Below are 26,860 nucleotides of genomic sequence, written 5' to 3'. Positions count from 1 at the left end.
CATATCTCTTTTTAACATATTTAATACGACAAAGTAGTTTTGCTGCATGAGTTAATTTAGGGACAAAGAATTATGGGCCAAAGTCTGATGTTGATGAATCTCGGAATAGCTAATGTTGAACGAAGCTGCGAAAAGACGTGATTCTCGAAGAAGTTGAATTGAAAAGTTTGACCCTAATGGGCCATCCAAAGCATCGATCTGCTCGTGTTTCACTTCAAGAAAGTTAGCTCCTTAGTCATGATTGTGACCGGGCCATAGACATGCAGACACATTTACCTATGGGCGACTGGACGCCTTTCAGGTCCGCATATGAAACATTGAATCTAGCTGCCTGCTTGTTTTAATTTCCTTGAGAATGAAAAACGTGAAACTTAATCGTTTCTGTATCATCATCTAGGGCCTGTTTGGAACCGAGTTTTTTGGCTAAATTTTTTAGCTAATAATTTTTTAATAACTTTAACTACAGGAATCTAAAAAAACTTATCAAATTTTTTAACGTACACACTTCAAAATATCTAATACAGAAAAAACTTCCTCTTTTCTTCTTCTTTCTCCCCCACCCTTATCCACCACACCTTCATCGCAGGCCACCTCACCGCCGCCGGGCACCACCACCTCCGCCGCTGTTTCTAGCGTCCACCACCTATTCCGGAGCCGGCCTACCCCCTTTTTTTTTCCTTCTCCCTCTCCCCCTCCCCCTCCCCCTCCCACTCTCCTCCCTGGCCACCCTACTGCATCCTTAGCTGCGATCTGGTCACACGGTAGCAGATCGCAGATGCGATCTGGTCGAATGACCGGATTGGGCAAAAGGGGATGGGGAAGGGGAGGGGAGGAGGAAAGGGGAGGAGAATGGGAGAGGAAGATGGAGAAGAGGGGGAGAGAAAAAGCAAAAAAAAAAAAATTGTAGGTGCCATGGCTGCTGGTTCTCTGCTTCGGGAGGGAGAGGGAGATGGTGAAGGGGAGTAGAGGGGGAGAGGGGAGCAGAGAGGGAGAAGAAGGGAAGAGAAAAAGAAAAAAAAATTTGGGGAGAGGGGCTGCTGGTTCGTCTGGTACCGCGAAGGAAGAGGGAAGGGGAAGGAAGGAGGAAGAAGAAGAAGAAGAGAGGAAAGAAAAGAAAAATGAAAGAAAGAAAAAGAAAGAAAAAAAGAAAAAAAAATGGTAGGACCATGGCTGCTGGGAACTGGGAAGGCAGAGGTAACGGAGGAGGGAAGGGGGAGGGAGAAGGAAGAAGAAGAAGAAGTGAGAAAAGAAAAGAAAAAGGAAAGAAAGAAAAAGAAAAAGAAAGAGAAAGAGAAAAAAAAAGGAAAAAAAAAATTCACCTTACAAAAACTTCTACAAAATTTTTTCAAAAACTTCTACAGTGCACTACAGTAAAGTTTTAGATAAACTCCCAAAAAACTCAAGTTCCAAACATGCCCTATATTCTGAACCTTAATTCTTCTCAAGAAACTAAAATGGAAAATAAAAATAACCCAAACAAAAAGCCAATGATGTCAGTAGCAGAGCTAAGAGCATATGAAGAGGGGAATAGACATTAAAAAGGAATATTGAATATAAATACTTTAAAAATCTTAAAAAGGAATAGACATTAAATTTCTCTAGCTATAAGACGAAAGTAAAAAAAAAAAAAAAAGGAAGTAAAAAGTGCAATTTTAGTAGTTTTGATGCAGTTTTAATGCTTAAAATTTTGACAAATGCAAATTTGGTCTTCACAGTTTAGCGCAAGCGTGATTCTAATCTATAAACATTTGGAAAAGCAAATTTGGAGCAAATTTCAAACAATTGACGATTTTTTCCAAATACCAACAAAATCAGTCACGTGCAGTCATATGTTTGTTGAATTAAATTTCTTAATAACAAAGCAAAATAGTTAGTATAGTTTAAACAATAAGAATAACTCTCATGGTCACACATTTTGTATAAACTCGGGACTAGATTTGCCTGTCAAATCTTTAACAACTAAAACTACACATATTATACATTGAGGATCAAATTTACTCTTGTCAAAACTTTAAGAACTAAAACTGCATAGAAACTAAATATTAAGAACTAAAATTACATTTTTTTCCCTATATTACAGTATTAGATCACGATTTCAGGGGGCAAGAGAAGGACTTCGTACGCAAATTGTAAAATTTCATAGAGGGTAAGAGAAGCTTTTAAAATTTAAAGGGGAGGCGAGGAGGGCCCAGCTGCATGCCTCCGCTTTATGCTATGCTATGAAGCCATGTACAGCAGACAGCTAGTGTTACAGAAATTGTGGAGGAGCTCCTGAGTTTCCCGCTTCAGTGGGTGAAACTGTGATGGGATTTAAAGCCGTAACCTTCTAAGGAGTGCAGTTTTGAGAGCATCCTCAGTAGCCAAAGCATCATTTCTGGGAATCCTAATCACAACATCGTGTAGCATCAAGTCCTGTACGGGGGAGAAGCTTGCGGAGCAAACTTGGAGCTCCATTTGTCGCAGTGCATCCATCAATTTGGCTGATGGGTAATTCACATCCGGACATAGAATGTGGAGAATGGCTACCGATCCATTTACAAACTTTACTTGGATTTCATGACTCGAATTATTAGCAGTATATGGAACACTACTGTAAGGTTTAGATGACATTCCGCTTTGATTTTGATCAGCTGTGACGGTGCTTTGAGTCTCTTGAATGAAATCCCCGCAGCTTGTGGCAGTAGTAACAAGTAGTTTGCGATCATGATATTGTGCTCCTCCTAGCGATCCAACTCCAACTCTGGCCTCCAATTCCTGAATTTTGGCCTTGAGCTCGTTGATGTAAGCGACTGCATCTGCAAGAAGCGAGGCTTTGTCCATTCTGGATACGTTGGGTACCACGCTTCTGAGAGCATAGAATCTGTGATTGAGCTTCTCTCGCCTCTGCCTTTCTGCCTCCACATGGTTCAGCGCCATTTCTTGCCCCGTCATGGATGCCTCTCTCATTCTTCTTCTCGATGACGGCGATCGGACCTTGCTCCATTTTCCTGCCGCCTCGGGCATGAAATTTTGAGTTTCCAATAGTTTGGGACCAGTGTGAGCCATCCCTGCAGATCCAGTTGATATCCGCTGCCCACCTATTGGTGTCAACGTTCCTGAAGCGGATTCATCATCAATGTTCATAATTGTTAAGTTGCTTTCCTGGGGCTTGTCTTCCTGCAGTGAGTTTTGTTTGGGATCATGACCTAGCAGGCCGCCAATGTCAAACAGTCCTCCTCCTGCAGGAGTAGTATTATTACTACCAAGGATGGCGTCTCTGGTGGTGGTAGTTGTACTAGTACTGCTGGTGCTGTTTTGATCTTCTGAGCCAAACAGTGTCTTGCAAAGTTGCACCAGTCCCCAGTCTTCTTTTATCAATTCTGAGGATCCCAATTCCAGAATTCCACCTGAAGTGGAGATGCAAACAAAAGTTTTAACTCCATGAGAATGAGCTTCTTTAGCCCTCTCGCAGTTGTAAAACAGGAGTTGGTGATCTCCAACTAACCACGCATACGAACCCGAATTGAAGGTTCGGACCAGAAGGTCTTCTCCGGACACAAAGCACCTGGTCAGCGACAGCATATAAAACCACTCCGAATCAGCAACATCCCGGCCATCACCAAATCCATCGCTTTTGCTGTGGGAAGTAGAATCCCTCCAGGGAAAGGACGAAGGAACTTCTTTCCCTGCCTTCCTTCTCCCGAAGATGTCCTGAGTGGTCACCTTCACGCCGTTATGGGCAAGTGGTTGCTGTAGTAGCAATCCGTTGTTATTGCACGCTCTCTGGGAACAGTCTTTAGGCCCGCGGAAATGGCCATCACCCCACGACAAAACCAGGCGCCCGTCTCGATCCCTTGAGGCCTGCCAGAAGATAGAATAAACCCACCACTCTCGCTGGTTTTGCATGATGAACTGCAACCGTTGCTTAGGTGCAGCAAGTGTTGCTTCGCAGAGTAGCGAAGCCGGAGAAGATGCTGCAGCAGCTAGAATGTCTTCCATTGATATTAGTCACTACAGACCACAAAATGATGAAGATGATAGGGTCTGATTTCAGATACAGAGATACAAGATATAAAATACTACTAAAAGTTTCTTACTGTTTATTTCCAGAATTACGAAAGAGGAGAATAGGATGAGTTTCAATTGGTGGGCAAGGGATTCAAGAGTTAAATACTGCTTATATGATTCTAAGGTAAAAGGGCTAAGCGGTATATATATTTTTCTCCGGGGGCAGCGCTGTATTACGTCCATTCCCTAACTGGGCGTCAACGTTATACCCGCTCAGCGTGTATCACGTGCAAATTTCTGATTCCCTAGCAATGTACCACAACCAACCAATAATTAGACATCTACCCCTAACTATCTTCCAAAACTAATAAGCACCCTTTTTTTTTTTTTTTTTGCCAACACGATAGGGATTCTATTCTATAATTACTCCTATTCTATATTAAAGGGAGGAGGGAACCTAAAGAGATTAAAGGGGAATCTAGCGAGTCACCACCGGTTCAACGGCACCTACTGACGAAATTTTTAAAAGAGTTTGGATATTATAATACATGTAAATCAAGAAATTCGATCCCTTGACCTACAATCAAATAGAGATATAAACTTTCTTGGTGTCCAAGTACCTAAATACCATAAGGTTCTCATAACTTCTTAATGGAACACTTTAGTTTGTCTTTGCCCTTAGATTTGTATATACAATCATGCACTTAAAAATAATATACCACATACTTTGCCCGTTGTGGCCTCTAACGGAGATTGAATTGCGCTTATTTTCTGCTATGTAGTGAAGTAGAAATTTAATATTATAATGCAGGCTAGCGCTACAATTTGTCAGGCCTCATTTCTATGTGGAAAAGAATTTTAATAGTGATTTGTAATTCTAAATTATCACTGATAGCTCCTTGTTCAAATCAATTGAAAATTTATGAGTTTTGTTTTTAGCTATTTTACTAGAGAGAGAGAGAGGAGTTTGCTTCTCGTAATTTGCATCTATCTAGTAAAATATTCTTATTCATTTAGCGGTATAAAAGTTTTTCCATTGAAAAATAGTTGTCAAAATTTATTACAGTTCAACCAATTTACTACAACTTGATAGTATATACAATTGATAACTTAGGGTACAAATCACATATGGGTGACAATTTAGGAGTGCATATTGCTATTAACCCAAAATGACATACCGCTGCATTGCCCTGCCCCCAACGGTGAGACGCAGCATAAAGGCGACATGGAAGAGTGAGCAACAGAATGACAGTAGGGTCCATTGATTCCGGAAGGAAGAATTATGATGACATTCACACTCACAGATCAGAGAAGGATTACACCGCACCGGCAATCACCGTGATATACTGTTGCCAAAGTTTTTTTTTTTTTTTTTTTAAGGATGCTGTTGCCAAAGTTCTTGAACAGGGAAAAAACCAATCTCTATCGTGAAAAATCAGAAAATCAAGTAGAACACTGATGAATAGTACACCCGTCTGGTCCGGTGGTGGTTCTGTCCCCATCGGTTCCATAGGCTCAGTTAAGCCTCCCCGTAGATAGAGTAGGAGTAGGAGTAGGAGTAGAGATAACAATCGAAAAAAAAAAAAAAAAAAGTAGAACACTGATGAAGTATACATTAGCAGAGTCTATTGGGATATAATAGTACATGAAAGAAAAGCATGAGAATTAGCGAGTTAACAAAGCATAATAAAGACTAAGGCCTTGTTTGGATTGCATTTTCTTGAATTTTTTGTAGAAAAATTACTGTAACAATTTGATGTATGTGAGAAAAAAAGTAATAGAAAAATGTGATTACAAAAAACGATGCAATTTTTCGGCGAAAAATGACTGTCCAAAACGGGGTTTAAGATTTTTAATGCATGCACCCGTTCAACTTTGGAAATGAATTCCACATTCATGCACGTGTTTAAGAAGCTTTAATATGGTAGTCACGTCATAAATTTAAGGGTGTCAGTTGGCTCGATCATGCATTACAGAGTCATGAGACCTGCCAAAAAAAAAATTTTTCTATTTATGAAAGGTTCCTATTCTCTTAAATTGGCTTTGTAATAATTGTCAACCATAGAAGATCCTAATATGTGATCTTTGCTCATAATTCCGTACAGACCCGTCCTCATGGATTATGAATTAAAAAGAAATGCTATACTCCATGAAACCGAAAGTCAAAAGGTATATAGGAAGAGACCCGAATTGTCTAGGGGGTAAGAACGATAACATGGTGAAGCAGAAAAAAGGTTTCTATTCTGGGCAAGCAGGAAGATTATGCGCATGCTATCCAATTTATTTGTTTTTCTAATTTTTGCCAAGGTATTAATGCTACCATGATTTTAGACTAGAAAAGCTGTTATTACGTACACAATCTACACTCCAGAGCATAGAGAGTCAACTTGCACAAATGCTTGTTTCTGTACAAAACTACTACTCCCTATAAAAACTGTTCATGTTAAAAAAATGTTACCTAATGGGGAGACATATTTTTTGCTTTCTTTCCAAAACTAGCTATTGACGTTTGCAAACAAAAGCAACGATGCAAGTAATAATTTGGGTAGCCCTCCTTGGTTCTTTTGTTTGGAGAATGTTGTCCCTCTAAGAATTTTATCCGAATAGATTGGAGAATTTTGTCCTGAATGGAAAAGCCCCAGATCAAACCAACAGCGTCTTATTTTCTAGTGTTAAGGTGACATCATCGCCACCCTCCAACGGACTTGAAAAATCTATTTTTTAATCACTTTCTTATCTCATATATATCAAATTATTGCTGTACATTTTTTTTAATATAAAAACTCCAAAAAATAGCAACCCAAGAAGATTGCAACATGGACACTCGCCCTGTAGGGGAGGAAGGGGGGGGGACATAACCCTGCCTAACAAATATAAATAAAATTATTAATACATCTATATTTTCCATGTTAAATTATTAACACATTTATTTTTTTCCATGTTATGTTGGCTTAAACTAATAATAGTAGTGGTAATATTAGTTTTTCGTAACGATAGTACTACTAGTAATAATAGTAATTAGTCTTTTCTAATAATAAAGGTGCTAAGAGAGAAGAAAAGGAAAAGAAAAAAAAGGTGCAGTACTCACGGGACGGGACGAGATGAGTTACATGGCGACGGAGCAAGTTTGTGACAACAGACCCGCTCCATTGCCATCCTTTCCTGAGCTTTGATTCTCCCTCGACTTAAACCCACAATAGTTGGGCAAGCAAAATCATATAGTACTTATTTGGTGTTGAGTATGATTAAGGAGTTTATATATGATTACAAGTTGGCTCAGCATAACCATACGTACTCTTAGGTTTCGTTTGATAAAACTGAATCTGAATTCTGAAGTCTGAATTCTGAAATCTGAATACTGAAACAATTAATTTACTGAATTTTAAGTACTGAAAAAAATATATGAATGTCTGAATTTTAATGCTAAACCTATTTATACTGTTTGATAAATATTTATAACTGAATGCTTAATAAGTTTAATTTGACAATTTTGCCCTTATATCCTTTCATTCAAAAAAGAAATAGAATCTATGATTTAATTAGTTTAAAATTGTAAGATATGAAAATGACAATATTTATTTTTAAATCAAATTAATATAAAAGATGAAATATATTATATGAGGAGTATGGAGAAGATGTGAAAGTCATTAAAAGGGAGAAAAGAGAAACTAAAAATCGTTAGATAGAGAATATTAGGTTGTTTAATTAGATAAGAATTTTGAACATCATTAACAAACAAGGGTAGATTTGGTAGATAAAATAAGGTAGTTGAAGTAATTCTATTGATTCTTATCAGAATTAAGCATTCAGTTAGGATTCTTGTGCTGAAAAAAATACACACAGGTTCAGCACTGCTTAACAAGTTCAGCAAATAGATTTTCATTTATCAAACACTCAAAACATCTGAATGTCTGAAAAAATTCAGATTCAGCACTTTTTTATGTTATCAAACGGACCCTTAGTCTATTACTTATTTGGTTTTGATTTGGAAAGTAAAGTAACTTTTGACATGACTCTAGAACAGTTTAGTTTTATTTTTCAAAACATTGAAGTGAGCAGAATCTGTTTTAGAAATTTACGGATGAGAAAATGGAGGAATCTTAATCAGTTAATTGGTCTTTGCGCGTGTGTGTGTGTGTGTGGTGAATGAAGACAATCTTGACTCTGTGGCCGTTATTGGTAGTATATTTCAAACAGCAAATAAAAAAAGGGAAGATTTTGTTGGGTTTCACTCATTTCCATCCCTCTCATGCTGACAACAAAAACAGGGAAGTTTCTGCTCCGGACATTGACGATTTTGTGAGCCAGTGCTGACTAGGCATCCACGTCAGTTTCGTCATCCTAAACAAACAACAATATTGCTGGGGCACGCATCTATGGTTCGACGGTGGTTCAATTTTTATCGATATACGTGTGATTCTATTGTGTCACCTCCTAATATAGATTAGAGTAAAAGTAGGTGTAAATGGAGGCCATGAAAAAAAAAAAAAAAAGGATTGAAACTTGGGATGCCGCGTTTAGAATTGCTTGAGGCTGCAGGCATCCCCTTGATGTCCCTCCCAAACTAATATATATTATTATTGTCTCCCGACATATACGGTCTGTTATTATTTTGAAAAACAAGCTACACATACTTGGATTGCTTGTTTGGTCTATGTTTGGTTACACAATCCATATCTATCTAAACTAATACTACAACTGATTTGTAAAGCAAAAGACATATACAGTGTATGGTAGGTACTATGTATTATTCGGAAATGGCTGTCTGTACTTCTGAAACGGACCCATGGCCGCAGGGATGGTCCATAGCCGTAGGTTGTGTAACCGTGGTGATCAGTGTCCATTGTCCCGCACCTATCCTGTATAGCCCCTGTTACAATTACAACATGCAAGGCACGTGTTGTGTTGTGTTTGAGATATGTCGACTTTTCCTACGGATTTTGTTAGATTGTGTTTGGTATTAAAACAATTTAGCGAATAGTAGCTAAATAAATTTTGTTGTTGTGATGTTTGATGACCAAAGATCATCATGTTGTTTAGCAGCTAAGATTGCAGGTGCAGCTGCGTAGAGATGGGGGGGGCGCGGTCCCAAAGCGAGAGTGAGCGGCCGAGGGTTGCGATCACTTTCAGTTATAGGACATGGAAGCGCCGTTGGTACAAGTAACTGTGTGTTGTTAGGTTCCATGAATGTAGATGAATGATGGAAGAAGGGTATATTATTACTGATCACAGAAAGGAAAGGTTGGGGCGAGGGGGCGTGGAGGGTGGTCAACGTCGTCCACATGGGAATTATGGGCGGCTAACTGTTTCCTCAAATTATCGCCAATTACGGATGCCCCAATGAAATCCCACCACCACCCATCCACACACACACACACACAGGGCCCCCTCTTCCTTTCTTGGAAAAAAAAGAATACAAAATTATTTCTTGTTACGTTGATCACCATCCAGAATCCCTACAGTTAATCTCAGGCATGCCTTTCACGCGCGCTTCTTGATTGCGAGTTCTTTCCTTAGGAACCAGTAGAAAATCAACCACGATTCATGGTAATGAGAGGATCACTATCCAGTCCATCAGATATGAGAGGCTCATCTTTCTTTACAACTCTATCTACTAAAGGTAGTGCTAATTATTTCGCTCTCAACCTAAAATTTTCAAGTGACTAAGATGTATATGCATATTCTGTTTTATCGCCAGTCTTTCTTAACCAGAAAATGGCAAACTGGCGACAGCACTAATAAAACGAAAACAATTGTCTTGGGAGTGCAAAAGTACAATCCCTACATTTGTTTCCCCTTTCAAACGGTCCCCAGTTAACTGATGATTGACATGAACGCCCACCCACTAACTTTTTCAATCGTAGAAAACGTCTCATCGGACGGCCATCGTCTCAGCTCCAGTTTATGATGCAACAACACACCTTAGACATGAAGGTCAGGTCCTGATCAACAGTTAGCTATGGCTAATGAAAGAAGGCTAACCCAACGTGGTGGTGGTTGTGGATTTAGCTGCGGAAGGGAGGGAGCTTTCAAGTTGGGATTTTCTCTACTAACCACCATCCCATCCCATCCCATCCCCACATTTATTTTATCCAACTTCAAATTCCACCAATCTCTAAACTCATGGTCTTAGAAAACACACCCCCAAAAAAAAAAGAAAAAAAGAAAAAAGAAATGGTGTCTAACTTGTTTACTTTTTTTTTTTTTTTATATAATCCTTTTCCCCATTATTGAAATAGGCAACAATTTTTCTACGAAAAAGAAAAAGAAAGAAAAGGGCCAAGAGATTAGCAGGCCGAGGTTCATTAACTGACCGAGCAACAGTCAACCGGGCTCGGCCTATTCAGTCCATCACCCATCATAAGCGCTCACACCTTAAATGACCCAGGTTTTCCCGGGCCTAATTAGACTGAATAACTAATTGGGCTTTCCAATCGTGCCAAAAACCATTTTTTTCGGCTGCATACCTCAACTTGGGCCGTTAGAGTCCATTTTTATTTCTGTACAATTCGATTTCCATGCCCTTCGCCGCCCTTTTTACCCAAACAATAATGAAAAAACGACTGCTTTCTAGCTATATAGGATTTGTAAATAAGAGACGAGATCGATGAGGTGCCAAAAAACAAATAAGTTCGAAATGTAGTACTAGTACCATACAACAGTTAAAAAGAGTGTCATATTACAGTACATTACATTACATTCAAAAAGAAGAAGAAGAAGGGGTGGTAGCTGTCAGATTAGAGTATAGCACAAATTTTGTTGGTGCAGGCAGGCTGTGTGGACGACCAAACCGAGCTATGCGTCCTAGAATTGCTGAGGTGAGAGGTCTCCATGTACATACAAATCCACAGGCCACAGGGGAAGAAGCCTATTTTTCCTTTCTTCTTTTTCTGGGGAGGGGAGGGGAGGGAGGAAGTCAAGTAAGTCGGTCTTCCAAGACTCACAACATTTATTATGGTAGTAGTAGTACTCGTAGCATATGTTAAAGAGTTGCTGATTCTTCGTTTTGAAAATTAAAGTTTGAATGAATAGGTCAGGACGTAGGACTTGGGAGCAATATCAAATACTATTATGTTTTTCAGCCACCGAGTGAGTGGCGTTTCGAGGAAAACACTTTCCATCAAAATGGCACTCTAAAACGGGGCTGAAATCGGAGAAAGTAACCTGACATTTTGACTTTGCTCCCAAACTCCGATAACGACCACCCGCAATTTGCTAACTATTGGTTTTGCTGAGAATTAATCTTAACTTAATTGGCTGACAACTTTTTAAATGATTGATTGCCAGATAAAAAAAATGTATTGCATGTCAAGAACTGGGGAAGCCAACCTCCAGTTTTTTTTTTTTAATTTATATTATTGATTATTGAACTGGCTCCGTTAAAACATTGACTAGAGTTAAAATAGCTGGGAATACTGAAAAATCCCACTAATCAGGGGAGTTGCTGTTGGAAAAGGAAATGTGGGACGAAGACGGGGAGGGCCGGAGGGGGAGTGGGGGTCCTGCACAACTCAACCTGACAACTCTCTACTGTACTTAGTCCCTACTCCCTCCCTAGTCCCAAGTAGCAGTAGATTTTTGTGAAAAAAGAAAAGAAAAAAAAAATAGAGTTATATATGTAACTTTCCACTTTCCAGCAAACCAGAGCCAAGGGTAAAACAAAAGAGAGTAGAAAATCCAAGAATCCATGGCCTGGAATGCGACACTATGCTGATATTGACTCTACTGTGATGTCTAGAGAGAGAAGTCAAGAAAGAGAAAAGGGCTCAGATCATTGAAGGCATTCATTAATGCTATCATATGATGCCTCAGGTTCAGGAATTGATGACTCAATGAGAGAAAGAGAGAGAGGGTCTGGCCTGCTTCACCCATGCCATCCCATACAACCAAAGCAAAAGCCAGGCTGTCAGGCTATTTGTCGAGTGACGACTGATCCCTGACCACCCCTTTCCTTCCCTCACTTCCCCCAATTCATTTATTTTTCCATGTCATCTCCTCCTCCTCCTCCTCTTTTTACTCTTCCATCTTCAATTCCCTGCTTTTGTTTCCTGCACTGCTGTATCTGGGCTTCATTGGAATCCACACTAGCATAATCAGCAGATTGAAAACTTACCAAGTGCCGTAATATATATATTAGTATTAGAAAGAGCGAAAACATTTCACTCCACTCCATCTTTTTTTGAGCAGTTTTTTAGCTCCATCCTTATTTGCTTTTTGTCCAAGCATATGACCCGAAGAAGCAGAGACGCTCTACAAGTACTGCTTTCTTATACAATGGCATCAATCGGGAAGTAGGACATAAAGTTTTGCAGATGGATGCAAAACGATGTCCCGCGTATCAACTGGAAAAAAAAAAAAAAAAAAGTAGAGCTTCAGTGCTACTGGGCTAGACTAATTGCCATTGTTTTTTTTTCCCCCTTTTTGGGGTTAAAAAGCCAAAAAAAAGAGCTCTAGAAAGGCAAATCTCAACTATAAATAAATCAAAAGAGCATGTTCGAGGAGGAAATGAGATGAGAAAAAGTGATGAAAGACCAAGAAAAGAAATTGCAAAACTAATTGAAACTTGAAACTAAACAGGATTTGCTGAACGCCCAATAGTAATACAATGATAGTATAGCGTTCAAATATTGTAAAACCTATTGTCTTTAATCTCCTAGCTATTGAATCACCAAAGAGCAAGTAAAATCAGGGGAAGTTACAAGGCATTATTATTAGTCAAGTCTGATAAAAAAAAAACAGAAAAAGAAAAGAGTAAGAGAAGAATAGCCATTTCTGATCATGACTAACAATGCAAATTTCACAATAGAGAAAGTACTTGTATTCAAGAATAACATTACATCCGAGAGAAGAGAACTGAGTTGGAACTTGCGACTGAAAGCTCTGAAGTTTGAACAATCGTACAGACATGAGGCAGGTCTTGATTTACAACAACAGCGTAGGGTAGAGGCACCAAAATCTGAGGTAATGAACAGTACTCCATCTCGTCGCATCAGTGAAATACTTGTTGAATTTTGGATTAATACAAAAAAACGTCTATCATTTCATATCTAAGGAAACCTGGCTGGCCCAATGAGACCAGCCATTATTCCTGCTGCAACTTTTGGGTTACTTCTCAAACACACATTCTATCTGTATATGAGGAAGCTTTACAAAACTATTCTTTCACTTGCCTTGAAGCAATGGTTTTCGTACAGATATTACACCAGCTCTAAAACATGTCCATGCAAGGATATGACTTGGACTTGATGCAAAATCAAAATCGGGCATTCATTAATCACTGAAATCATTAACCAGCGGAAAATATACATGAAATTGGACCCATGTGAATAAGTTGCAGCAACGCATCTGTTAAAAAGCGTATAATGACGAAAGAATGACCAGTGAGTTTTACGGTAGTAAAAGTGATGCTTAAGATAGACTTGGAAAGGATCTAATATCAGGTTTGTCAACATAAAATTTCAAATCGTGCTTTAGAAGTTGGTGTGAGGAAAGTGTGACAACTAATTATGAGGGCTGCTAAACGAGAAGAATAGGGCGTGTAGTTTTAGCCTCTTTGAATGATCCCCAAGTACCTGAGAAAAAAAATCTTCATTCATAGCGCTGTCCCAAAACCCTAGGAGGAGGATGGAAGAAAAGGTCAATTAGTAGTCCAATGACATATGCGTATATGAGAAGTGGAGGTCCTGAGAGTAATGATGATATTTTGTAAAGTCAATCAGTGGAAAAGGCATGCAGATCAGATATACTAATAGATCACAGAAACGGACAGGGCAGATTCTTGAAGCCATCATCAAAGAAATGATGGCACTAGGAAAGAGTTAACTGACAAAAAGAATCGCACCACAAAATCCCATACTACATCCAATGGAACCTACTAGTACTACTTTGTTAGCAAACGGATCACATAAGTAGTAATGATTAAGCTATAATGGAGTGGTACTCAATTACCTCATTCTGCATTTTCTTTTTCTTTCCACACGGAAAGTAGAAAGACATGGCCAGATTTTTCCATCATTACACCAATCTTCTCCTTCGCCAGCAACCCATTCTATCTATCTGCTAACCAAAACCCACCAAGTAAAACAGATTAAATCCGAACAAAAATAACCCACAAAGCTGGTTTGAGCAACCTACCTTGATCTTCTGTATCTAAGCTATATGATCCCGGAGATGGCAAAGAAAGATTAATATCTTTACTGCACGGAAGCAACAATTGGGGGGAATGAAGCCTGGTCCGACGCCACTAAAGTAAGATCTATGAACTCTTGTAAATGCTGTCAGATCAATGTTGGGATTGATCTAGTAAGAGAGAGAGAGAGAGAGAGAAGCAGAGTAATCTGTATAGATCTAATTGGTGGCCTCGCACCAGACAACATTCCCCTCAAAAGAGAAAAGCTTCCCCATCATCTTTTATCCTTTGGCCTCAAAAGCCTGTATAATTCTGTTTTTTTTTTAGGGGGGGGGGGGGGGGGGTTGCGGTGGGAAAAGGCAGGGAGAAAGACGGAGGAGATGTGGTGAATGAGGAGGATAGACTATATTACTAGGTGGAGGTGCTTTAAGGAGTTTGTGTGAGAAGCAAAGTGAAGCGATAGAAGATGATAAATAAAGGATGGAGAAGGGAAGGAAGGAAGGAAAAGATGATGCTTTTTTTAAAAAGAAAAAAAAAAAAGAAGAAGAAAAGAGGGTCATAAAAGCAAACCAACAGTCACCCACGACCCTACAAATACCCAACAGGGTTGCTTCCAGAAGTAAACATTTAATGGTCCTTCCCTCCCTCCCTCTCACTTCTGTCTTCTAACTTCATGCAATACGGTAGCAGAATAACTATAAATTTTTACAGTCTCATCATGACCTAATCATGCCATATCGCTTATTTTTCTCCCTTGAAGGTATATATATCACTCCATATATTACTGCATATCACTTATTTGTTTCCTTCGATCCAAAATTTTTGTCCTACTTCTCATCATTTTGAAATATTCTAAGATATTTGTCTTGATTAAAAAATCAAAACCCTTTTTGGTCTCTTTTTCCAATATTGCCCCTAATTTTAATTATATCTATGTCATATTCAAATTCAAAATTTGAATTTTGAAGAATAAGATTGGAAAAAAAATTCAGACATTACCGTCAAATCACTATTGATAAAAAATTGAATTCCCAAAATGTGACTAGAATTTTAGGACGAAAGGAGTACTTTCTTTGTTTTGTAAAGATAATTAATTAAGTCTAATTTTGTATCGAGGATAGTAATATATTACTCTTTCTATCCCTATGAAGATAGATTTATTTTTAGGAAAAATCGCTCAAAATGTCTCTCATATTTTGCAAAATAATTTATTTCATCTTTCACTTTTAAAAGTGTAATTTTATGTCCCTTGCAAATTCACATTAGTCAAATTTGATCCCTACCTATATTTCTAACTAGTTTTTTATCAAAATCCACCACGCACCTTATACGTGATTATTTTTTAGAGACAAAATTATCAAATCAAATCTTATATAATCCGATTCATAGTTTCTCACATTTCATAAAATGAATTATTTTGTCTCTCACATTTCACAAAATAAATTTTTCATCCCTCGTATTTCACATTTTTATCCCTCACTGACCACGTGTATAAATAATTTTTTTTTAAATTCACATATATATCCATTTGATTTCGCTGAATAGTACGAATAGTATGTAATTTATTTTTATTTGATTTCACTTAAATAGGGTAACTGTACACATACTATTCAATAGATATATACATGGGTTTAAAACTAACAATTTTATTTTAAACTCATGTATATATCTATTTGATTTCACCATGTGAACTTGTTTAATATTTGTAACATTTTCTCTTTTGATAATAATTCATTAATTGAGTTGTGTAATAAGACCATCTAAGTAATTGGTTCTAACTTGAATTTTATAGTCATGATAACAAATTACAGATTAAATTTAAAATTTTTACTCCCCACCTTTAAGACTAACGGTTAAATTACTTGTTTTGTGATTGTTTTAAAATTTGAAAATACTAATTGCTTATTTCTTTTTGTCATACTTTTCCTTTGTTTATTTTTTCTGTCCAAATTTAATTTGATATAACACTCGACAATATTTAGGATTAAATCTCTTCTTTGTTTTCAATTTTTGAGTAAAAAGAAATGAACATCAGTGAAAACTTACAATTTTTTTAAACCCATATATAGGGCTGCAAACGAACCGAGCCGCTCGCGAGCGGCTCGAGTCGAAATCAAGCTCGAACTCAAGCTCAAGATATTAAGCTCGTTAGCTGGCGAGCCGGCTCGCGAGCTCGAGTATATATATATATATATATATATATATTTTTTTTTATTTAAGTATATATATATATTTTTTTATTTTTAGATATATATATATTTTTTATTTTAATAGTAAAATTACATATATATCCTTAATATTTTATTATTTATTAAGAAAAAAATATTATTTTATTTATTTTTTAAAAAATAAAATTTTTATTTTTTATTTTTTTCGAGCTCGAGCTTTAAATTGTTGGCTCGTCGAGCTTGAGTTCGAGTTCACTAAAAAATTAAGTCAAGACTCGACTCGATTAGGCTAAAACTCGACTCGGCTCGGCTTGTTTGCATCCCTGCCCATATATATATATATATCTATTTGATTTCACGTTAACAATATAAATAACATGTAATATATCTCTATTTGATTACGCTTAAATAAGTTAATTATAGTTGTACATATGCTATTTGTATTATTCAGGTGAAATCAAATAGATTCATACATTGGTTTAAAAAAATTTATTTATACATATGATCGATGAGGGATGAAAAATTTTTATTTTGTGAAATGTGAGAGACAAAAAAATTCATTTTGTGAATTGTGAGAGACGAAAAAATTTATTTTATGAAATATGAGAAACTATGAATTGGATTGTGTAAAATTTAATTTGATAATTTTGTCCTTCAAAAATGATCACGTGCAAGGCACGTGGTGGATTCCGACCAAAAACTAATTGAAAATCTAGGTAGAGATCAAATTTGATCAATGTGAATTTATAAATGATGTAAAATTACACTTTTAAAAGTAAGAGATGAAGGACGTTAGAACGATTTTTCCTTATTTTTATTGTCACACAGATGGCCTATTTCTATTGACACACACACACACAGTAAGAAGGACAAGTTGATGTATTCAATACAATCAATTTTGTTTTATTTAGTACGTCCTTTCTTCATATATTACTAATTCATACTAATTTTAGTATAATATTTATAGCCCTTACTTAAATAATTGACTAGTGAAGTTGCATATATATATATAGATATATGTGCATATCATAGTAAAGTAATAAATTAATTATACTCTTAAAAAGGAAAATAGGCTTACATAATTTACAATAGGTACAAAAGCAAATTGAGTCTGCCTTAACGTGAAGGAGAGATTGGTTGATATGCCGCAAAGATGCATCACAATGCCTCGTGATGCATTGTGTTTGACATATCTCATTCATTAAGGGGAAGATGATTTTGTCTATTTGCAATTGGACAAAACAAGCCACTAACATCGATTTTCCTTAGTCAGATTTTAATGAAATTATGATATTTTATTAAAAAAAAAATTGACTCTCCTTAGTCTCCTATGCCTATACACATGAAGATTCCCGAGGTGAAATTCCTAGATTAGATGGGGACTCAGCAAAATTTTCACTTTTGTTGGACTGTAGATTTTGTGGGTAATATTGTAATCCAGCAATTTATGTGTAACATGAAAATAGGGACCCTAGATCAGTGCGTTACTACATTTTCTAAGCTTGCTGGGGGATAGCCCCCATAGCGTAGCATCGAACACAGCAAACGCACAAGGACAGAGATCCCTCCCCCAAAAACAAAAGAAAAAAGAAAGAAGAAAAAGCCAGAAATGATCAGCGTTTGTCCGAAAAATCCCAGGTGCTTCTCATCGCCACTTCAACAACTGGGGTACCTTGATTTTGATCCATTTGATTTCTCATCGCTAATTATCACGGATCGGCCCCTCTTACCCCGTTTGTGCTTGTATTATACTATATAATAATAGAGCCCTCTCACTTTTCCATGTTTTTACTTTCAGTAAGTATTTTAATTAGTGATGCATGGAAAAGGAATACTTCAAATGCAAAATTACGGACACCTATCAATTCTTCCCAAGTGCTTCCAATCCTGAAACTTATTATTAGGGAATGGATCAACGGATGAACCAAAAAAAAAAACAGGTGAAAGCATCCCAGAGAAAATTTGCTCTTTTCGAGGAAATCAGGATGTGGTTTCTTACAGGCAAGCTTTCCTCTCCCACACACCCAAAGATGCACCATATGCTGCTATACATGTGCTGCTGCATTATCTTTTTCGTCTTTTTTTTTTTTGGGGTGGGGGGGGGGCTGTTGTTATTGTTACCTCCCTAGCAGGGAATTAGGGAAAAAAGCTAGATAGCTACTGGGGTCTTTGATTGTTGCATTCCGTCATCCTCAGGATAATGCTTAAGATGTCGACAAACTACGTACCTATTACTGGGGCAATTTTTCTTTTTCAAATTACTACCTAACAAGTTGTTGAACAAATATATATATCTTGACGTGGCATGAACTTAGCCATGCAGATCATACATAGTCGTAGTCTCATCATGTCTGAATGTAATCGTTTCCATCCACTATAATACTATACAGTTACAAATCCATAATTCAAATCGATCGATCACTGGAGTCTGGCCTAAAAAAACTTGCACTCCAATAACAGTTTATGGGTTCCTACCCAGAGAAGAAAATGAGAAATGGATTATGCCTCCCAGAAGAATGGAATGGAAGGATGAGGGTTTCAAGATTTTTAACATGCACCTCCATTAATTGCCAAATTCTAATAAACAAAAAAGATTTTTAGATTCATGATAAAATCTTGTCCTTTCAAGACAAAATGATGACTCTGCGTTGTGCTATGTTATTGCATTCTTTCTTTGGTTGTGCGTATCTTCCACCTTCATAAACCCCATCATCATCATCTTCTTCTTCTTTTTCTTGGTGGTTGAACTTGAACATACCTCCATCTTAGGCCGATGATGATGAGCAAATAGCCTCCGGATTCCAACGGACATGTTACCAAATTAAAATTCCAATTAAGAAAGAGGAAAAAAGAAAAGAAAGAGGAGAGAGAGAGAGAGAGTTTCATCTTCATCATCCACAGTCACCGCTTGTCCTTGGCATATGTGGAAAACAATAATGATCCGCAACCTCTTTTTGACCTCCACGACTATGGTTGACCTACCCACTCCACAAACAACCCCAAAAGCCCTGCCTTGATTTTTGATCCCTCCCAACAACAGATGAGGACAGCCCTGCCTTGACTTTTAGTACTGCTCTAGTCGCTCTCGAGTCTAGTCTAGTGTGATTCACCCCTTTTTTTTTTTTTGGCTTTGGTTTTCTTCATAAAGATGCCTTTTTGCCCTTGTGGTTCCCAATTCGCGTCCAATGTAATTCTGAACGTGCTTAATTAATATCCAAAATTCATCATACCTTGATATATCATATATAGTAAATTGAAACTTGAGCAAACGCAGCTGCTAGCTAAGCTAGGCTGGCATTGTTAATGCTTAATTAATTTGTGCGTACGTTGTTGGGATGCTTAATCATTCTGCAATAACCTTAGCAAAAGGTGCAGGGAGTAGTTGAAAAGTGGGAAAGGTGAGCGCCCTTTTCTGCAAAAGCTTTTTCACTCCCCCCGAAGTTAGAGAGTGTTTTTTTTTCAAAAAAAAAAAATTTACCTAATATTTAATTTAATTTTCGAGGAAGATTCTTCTCATACAAAACAAAGGAGAAACTTTAAACCAGGGGCCTAGCCTAACCCCGGATGGGATGTCTTTGATGTTAGAAACTACCAAACCAAACATTGACAACAGACATCTAGAATTACGGGTCATGACTTTGGACATATGTTTTGGTAGAAATTAAAGAAAACATTCATTTTATTATTGTTAGGAGCTGGTCTCAGTCTCGGAGATTCTCTGTATAATTTGGTGGTTTTAGAGTTCAATTAATTAATCGAGCCTAGCCTAAGAGTAGTGTTTGATGATCGATTAGTTTTATACAGCAAGCAGATGGATGAACCGACTTCCAACACCAACTCTACATAGACCATATATATATATATATATATGTAAATATTTATATTATATTCCTTTAGTAAACTCGGATTAATAACTTTTTTTTTTATAAAAAAAAAAAAGAACAGAGAAAAGAAAAGAAGAAAAAGAGCCGTCCAATTCACAATCAACCGTCAAGACGGACGCGAACCCGTGAAGACTGGGAGGTTTTGGGCTCAACACTAGGTAGGCTCAAATTACGGAACAGGTGTCTTTCCAGCCCAAATCACATCAAGTAGGGTTTCAATTGGATTTATTGTAGGCGGTCCTAGTCCAGCATGTACATTAGGACAAAGTTCAATTTCTAATACTCTACTTCTATAACTTAGAAGAAGCTGGGGAAGTATACAGAGTTGGAAGCTGAGGAACTTCAAATGCGTCCATCCCTTTGGTTTTGTCAATAGTCCATCCCTTTGGTGTGTGTGTGTGTGTGTGTGTGTGTGTGTGTGTTTTTATTATTATTATTTATTTATGATATGATGGGAAGAACTAAAAGTTGTACGGCGGTTGTGATGATACTGATCTGATGACTATGGCCTTTTTACCTTTGCAGTTCACAATAATTTATTTCAACCGCAACAGAGAGTCTCTCTTATTGCATTCCTATTTCTCTTTCTTTCTTCTGTACATAAAAAGTACTCACTTTTCAAAAGAGAGCAAAGAAAAACCACCCAAAAAAAAAAAAAATTTTTTTTGTTTTTTTCAACTCCTCTTTGACGTAGCCGCCTAAAACCAGAAGCCATCTGGCAACAAAAACTGAAAAATTCCAGAAGGACAAGACCACGTAGAATTACGTGTTTACTTAAACAAAAGAGCACACTGGAGCCACGAGGCAACACATCGTTGGCTTTCCCCACAGCCAAAGAATCATTATTATAATCATACGTTTAAGTACGAAATCAAAGACTACTGTACGCCTCACTGCAAGATAGCTTCTCTTATACCATTAGTGCATCATCATCATCATCATCTCTGGCGCTTCTTTTAGACGTGGCAAGCTTTGGTCGGACGACAGCGACTCCCGTCAAACCACTTGAAGTTGACGCCTACCCTCCACTTCTTTTCCGCAGCACATTATTTATTTTGTTGTATGTCTGAATCTTAATATGGAGTATTAATAATATTTATTATTGTTTTTCTGTTCTTAATATTTGTTTAAAAAATTATAAATCTTATTCGTGTATGTAAGAAAAAATTGGCTGATTAATGAGATCAGAGGGAGGAACACTTGAATCATGAAAGCCACAAGCGAACATCATCACCGTCTTACATAACATGATTCCTTCCTTCTTCCCTTCGGCCTCCACCAGCACACTTCATTTTAAAATACTACTGACAAAAGAGCCCAAAAGCAAAAAGGAACCAAGATTTTTTTTTTTTTTTTTGAAAAAAAGTATGAATAAATATCACGCACGGAGTGACTTAAAAACAAAAAAACAAAGCAGATGGAAGAATATGCAGGTAGTAAAAAAATTCTCCAAAAAAAAAAAAAAAGTATTGATCAACGGTTAGTATATATATATAATAATATACTACCCGGAAACCAACTGTAGCTATCACTATCAAAATAGTTAACCAATGATTAGTGCTTCTATTCTCACGTTTTAGGATGACGGTTCCACACAAGCAGCTCTCTCGCCCTTTGTTTTTTAAATTTTAATTTCTGTTCTCGTGGCCGTATCCTCGGGTGCCAAGTTGTACACTAAGTATAGCCCAGAAAAAATTAGACAAATAAATAAAAAGGACTGGCAAGAAATTCGGGATTGAAGTAGCAACTGACAAGTATGAAGGCCCAGCTGGACAGCTAATGCCATTCTTATCACTTTCTTTGCCTGTCGGAGGCCCACGAAACAATGAGGTACACTCGTCCACCCCCACTCTCTGAACCATTTTGGACCCCCCACCAATGCCTTTGTTTCTTTCTTCTACTAGTACTAGTATTAATCAGCCATGCTCCTCCCCCATCCTCTAGCTGAAGCCAAGATCGCTGGTTAAGTAGGAAAAAAATGTTTCAAAGAGGAACGGCACCACCTGCATGTCCAATACCGTCATCATCTTGGACTGCACAACACGTCCCTGCAGATGAAGTAGTAGAGCTAGAGCTGCACAGCATGTCCGGTTCTTCTACTACCAGCAAGACCATTAGCAAAAGGAGATTTAACGATGATCAGATCAGGTACTTGGAGAGTATGTTTGAGGCAGAGTCGAGGCCGGAGTTACGGGTAAAGCAACAGTTAGCTAACAAGCTTGGCCTCCAGCCTCGCCAGGTTGCTATATGGTTCCAGAACAAGAGAGCTCGATCAAAGTCAAAGCAAATTGAGCAAGACTACAGCGTCCTAAAGGCTAGTTATGACGACCTGGCCTCTAAGTTTGAGTCCCTGAAGAAAGAGAGTGAATCCCTACACGTTGAGGTATGGATATCATCCATAAACTTTTTATGTGTTCTTACTCATTCAGCAGCGAACATGTAAAGGAGATTTCCTTGATCAACAGGTACAGAAACTCAGGCAACTTACTATAAGAAGCGGCAAAGAAGAATACGGGAGAGAGGACATCGAGCTGGAAGCTGATCAAACAACAGAGTTTCTACTAAAGGCGAGCAGCAGCCACGAACAGCGCAGTGCAATCTGTGATGAAAACTTTACCAGGAGTACAGATTACCTGGTAGAAGCAACTAATTCTCTTTACATGGCACAGTTAGCTGATGGTTCCTTAACGTCAACAGAGGATGGATGCAGCTTCGAGGCCAATGATCTTATAGATAATTCAAGTTGCAACTCACAGTTGTGGGAGTTGTGAACTTTGTCCAGGAAAATGGCAACGAATGCAAGCATCCACCGTACATTCAGGCGTTCTGGTCTTTGGCATGACAATTTGGATGGCTCTTCTATTCCCTGACACACTCGGAGGAGTCAGGTGTAAGCTGGATGCCACTGATGCTCCTGAGGACAACTACACCTTCCCCTCAACAGACGTTCGTAGGCAGAAGATTCTTGTCATACCCTGATCATGCGGCTGATCCCAGTAGATTTTATGCACTGCATTCTCCTTAGAGCTTAATTTCCTAGTTGCCATGCAGATCCAATTTTCTAAGCGCATTGTAGATGTATTTATAGTCCACCCGATAGCCAATAATATGATACGAGACACAAATCCTGCATCGTAATGTTTTGTTTGGTTTTGAGGCGGGGAAAATTTTTGAATCCTAGAAGATACTTCCCCAGTAGATGGTCACACGTCATCTTCTTCTTCCTTTCCATTCACGTTATGATCAATTAATTGGTTGCATTTCGTATCTTTTTCATTCAGAAGAAACACACGACCCCAAAAAACTAAAAGTTCACTCAAAAAGTTTTGTTTGGAAGAGAAACCATTTTAGGAAAAATAAGTTTTGACACCTCCTATGGCCTTGTTGCCACGTTAATTTCACCAGCATGTGATTATTCAAGGTCCAGCAATTAATACCCAACATACATATGCCAGAACACAGATCAGTGACCCGTAACAAGAAAGCCTGGAGGACAGGAAAAGCAAATAAACAGATAGCAACACCAATTGAAGATGGTTGTTCAAAGCCTTACTTATCAATACATAATTATTTAGTTGGATAACATACATAATTTCATGGTAATCATATAAACTTAAGTCTCTTTTCGAATTTGTGCTTCTCTAAATTCTCTACCCGTGCAGTATCAAAAGTAGGGAACCATTTTGCCACCGAGAGAGCTAGACGTAGAGGAATTGCAATTGATGAGTTTCACTTACAAAGATTATTCCCGTTGGTGTGTACTAAATTAAAGATATGCGCATTAATTCTGTGATACCCATGGCTGACAAACAAAACCCTTAAAATTAAAGTCAGCAGCATTTCAAAGTAGCTCTGGCATAGCAGCATTTTTATATGGTATTCTTCAGGGATCCAAGTATTCAACACAGAGATTTTGCCATGACAAATTTTTGTATTCAGAAACAGGTACATATTATAAATACTAATCAAATTTATACCAATTAACCTGTCATCACTCCTAAATCTCACTCTTCACCTTGACATCTCCATTTGGTAGCATACTTTGTGCTTGCGCAAATCGTTTCAGTTCCTACATTTCATTTAAACAGGTTAGTAACCAGCTAAAGCAATTGAAATTAAAAATAAAAATAAAAATAAAAGCAAAGAAAAAAAAAAGTCAGGCACGGCTAGAATTCAGAAAAGCCAAACAGTTCAAGAAAGAGAATAGCTTAACATAGACAAATACGACAACTGGACTTAGAGATACCTGTGAAGAGCTAATATCACTCTATTTGCTTATATCATTAACACTGTCTTTCAGATATAATACATTTCTAGAAACATAGACACGGACAGTATCTCCACCTATCAACATCCAAAGTATATGGTCACTGTCTGGTTATGTCCACCAGAGGTCTCTGCAAATAGTTGCAGTAACAAAATCAACATTCACTCCATCAACATATCAACATCTCTTCCATGGCATCTTGCACTCCCACTCCCCCGGGCTGAGTCTTTTGTTGAAAACATGAAAACTGATAAAAACAATATCCCCAGCTAGAGTTCCAAAGAGATCCAAACACTTAAGCTCGTCGTGTAAATACCATTATTCACAGCTGCAACTGGAAATGGCTTGAACAAAATTCACACTAATAGTAATCTTGCATAGTCTATGTAACAACAATTAATTAAACTTAAAAGAATTAGTGGTCCCTTAATATCATAGGCAGCATGGCAATAACTTCACAAAACTTTGGCAGTGATGCAGCACACAACTACAAAATTCAGGGGCGCATGCTTCCAACATATACCACAAACACATATAAAGCTGACCAAAACTATTTTCACAGCCATCTTTGGACATGTCTGAAGAATACTAGCAAAGGCGAGACTTAGATAATAACTCACAGCTGCAGAGCCTGCACGTACGTCCCTGTAAGCTTCCACCTCGTCAGGGAATGCCTGTTCAAGTTCTTCTAGAAGATGCCTACGCAGACCCTGAATCCAAAAACAGGTAAAACATTATTCTTATTAGTGCTAAAATCAGATAAAGAGTAAGAGAACACGAGTGAAGCATCATGAGGGAAAAGCAGCAAATGTCTTCTGGTACATGATCAAGAGAAATCTCATATCCTCGTTTGATTGCTAAAACCAGTTTTGATAATTGAAAATTTTATCCAGATTACAGTAGAAACTTACTGTGCAATAGAATCTCACCCAAAGATGATTCCAACGGAATGTTATCAAATGATCGTGCACTAAAAAAAGCTTCTCATCACATCAACAAATACTTCTAGTCAACAGGAATAAGCTATAAGCACTGCAGTAATTGAAATGCGAAATTCAATAGGTGCCTTTTTCTTCTTTTTTTTTTTTTTCGTTTTTTTGGTTCAATAGGTGCCTTCTTCATCTGAGAAGCTGATAGCTAATTCGTGAGCAGGCAGCCATAGTTACAGGTAATTTTTTGTTTTTGTTTTTTTTTTGGGGGGAGGGGAGGGGAGCGGAGGGTGGGGGGGCTATGTTATCAAGAAAAGAAGCTTTAAAAATGGAAACTTGGCAGGCCTCGAAATGGAACTCTCCACACAATAAAAGGAAATGTAGAACAAACAATAAAATCAAACTAAGACCAAGAAAAACTTGAAATAAAATAGTAGGTTAGGGGGATTAAAGAGAAAAGAAACCTTGAAGGCGTCAGTTTTGCCTTTGGTTATCTGATTCTTAGCAATGCAATTATTGATAACATCCTTGGTGAACTCATCCGGATTCTTCCCATCATCAATCAAGCTGCATACTCCAACCAATGATTCCAAGATTGGGATTTGATAGAACATAAATTGAAAGGGGAAGGAAAAAGAGAGAAAGCAGTTACTTGAGAACCTCCATAGGGACCTGAATGTTGCACTTCTCAGCTAATTTCGACATATTATCCAGCTCCAAAACCAGATTATTTCTGTGCGGGAGGGGAAAAAAAAAGCTAAGAAAAGAATTTGGAGTGCAGAGTCAAAAGCAATTGAAAATTGATAGACGCTGAGGAATAATGAAGGAGGAGGAAAGAGGACGGTACAGGCGTTGGAGGAGGGGGAGCTGGGAGGCGACGTTGAAGGAGGAGACAGTGAGGTAGAGCTGGTGGAGAATTCCTAGGGTTTTCTGAACAGAGTTGATGACTTGGGTAAGGTTGTGCTTAGGGTCGTCGATGGGGTTAGGGGTGGAGGCATTCATGGCGGTGGATTCCACCGGTGAGGCGTCGTTGGACTGAGAGATTGTCATGCCGTTGCCTCCGCCGCTAACTGGGGGGGTTCCCACGACTGTGTTCTGCGATGACTCCATCTTCCTTCTTCTCACCCGATCGATTCCCGGAGGAGAAATAAAATAACGTTGAGGTCCTTCTAGTAGTATTAGTAATAATACTAGTACGACTTTTCTCAGCCAAATGCCCAAAAGGGATGCGATGCCTTGTTTTTAGTCCTTTGTTTACGGTTTACGTAATGCCTCCGCCTCCTCCGTCTCATTTCTTTTGTCTATATGGCAGAGTTGCGATTCTGCTATGAGTAGCAGCAGTAACTCATCATTGGATTTGGATCCAATGAGCATCTGCTATTCCATTATTCAATTTTGACATACCCTCAACTCCACGACTCAGAGCGAATTGGGATCCTTCTTTCGTTTGTTGATAATCAATTAAGTAGTACTTAAAACTCTCAATTAATATTTGC

General features: G+C 37.9%; 3 protein-coding genes across 3 annotated transcripts; 1 reads left to right on the top strand and 2 right to left on the bottom strand.

Annotated features, from left to right (window-relative positions):
* Window positions 1-2,127: 2,127 nt before the first annotated feature.
* On the bottom strand, window positions 2,128-3,978 carry LOC113780919 (transcription factor bHLH14-like). Its single transcript, XM_027326703.1, has one exon. It carries the CDS (start codon window positions 3,976-3,978, stop codon window positions 2,311-2,313), a length of 1,668 nt encoding a protein of 555 aa, XP_027182504.1. The 3' UTR covers window positions 2,128-2,310.
* An 18,148-nt stretch (window positions 3,979-22,126) lies between these two features.
* On the top strand, window positions 22,127-23,366 carry LOC113781398 (homeobox-leucine zipper protein ATHB-12-like). Its single transcript, XM_027327323.1, has 2 exons — window positions 22,127-22,551; window positions 22,634-23,366. The coding sequence occupies exons 1-2, from the start codon at window positions 22,147-22,149 to the stop codon at window positions 22,937-22,939; spliced, it is 711 nt and encodes a 236-aa protein (XP_027183124.1). The 5' UTR covers window positions 22,127-22,146; the 3' UTR covers window positions 22,940-23,366.
* A 605-nt stretch (window positions 23,367-23,971) lies between these two features.
* LOC113779827 (mediator of RNA polymerase II transcription subunit 10b-like) lies at window positions 23,972-26,614 on the bottom strand. Its single transcript, XM_027325564.1, has 5 exons — window positions 26,212-26,614; window positions 26,017-26,097; window positions 25,829-25,931; window positions 25,056-25,145; window positions 23,972-24,237 (listed from the first exon to the last, which is right to left on the bottom strand). Exons 1-5 carry the CDS (start codon window positions 26,472-26,474, stop codon window positions 24,166-24,168), a joined length of 609 nt encoding a protein of 202 aa, XP_027181365.1. The 5' UTR covers window positions 26,475-26,614; the 3' UTR covers window positions 23,972-24,165.
* Between the last annotated feature and the right edge of the window lie 246 nt (window positions 26,615-26,860).

This window comes from Coffea eugenioides, chromosome 8 (genome assembly GCF_003713205.1).
Source record: "Coffea eugenioides isolate CCC68of chromosome 8, Ceug_1.0, whole genome shotgun sequence".
NCBI lineage: Eukaryota > Viridiplantae > Streptophyta > Magnoliopsida > Gentianales > Rubiaceae > Coffea > Coffea eugenioides.
Note: the sequence above shows the minus strand (reverse complement) of the source record. Positions and strands in the feature narration are given on the sequence as shown.

Coding starts and splice junctions, on each gene's coding strand:
- LOC113780919 (XM_027326703.1), bottom strand. CDS start 3,978: ATGGAAGACATTCTAGCTGCTGCAGCATCTTCTCCGGCTTCGCTACTC.
- LOC113781398 (XM_027327323.1), top strand. CDS start 22,147: ATGTTTCAAAGAGGAACGGCACCACCTGCATGTCCAATACCGTCATCA. Junction 22,552..22,633: donor GTGAATCCCTACACGTTGAG/GTATGGATATCA, acceptor CTTGATCAACAG/GTACAGAAACTCAGGCAACT.
- LOC113779827 (XM_027325564.1), bottom strand. CDS start 26,474: ATGGAGTCATCGCAGAACACAGTCGTGGGAACCCCCCCAGTTAGCGGC. Junction 26,098..26,211: donor CTCCCCCTCCTCCAACGCCT/GTACCGTCCTCT, acceptor CCTCCCGCACAG/AAATAATCTGGTTTTGGAGC. Junction 25,932..26,016: donor GTCCCTATGGAGGTTCTCAA/GTAACTGCTTTC, acceptor TGGAGTATGCAG/CTTGATTGATGATGGGAAGA.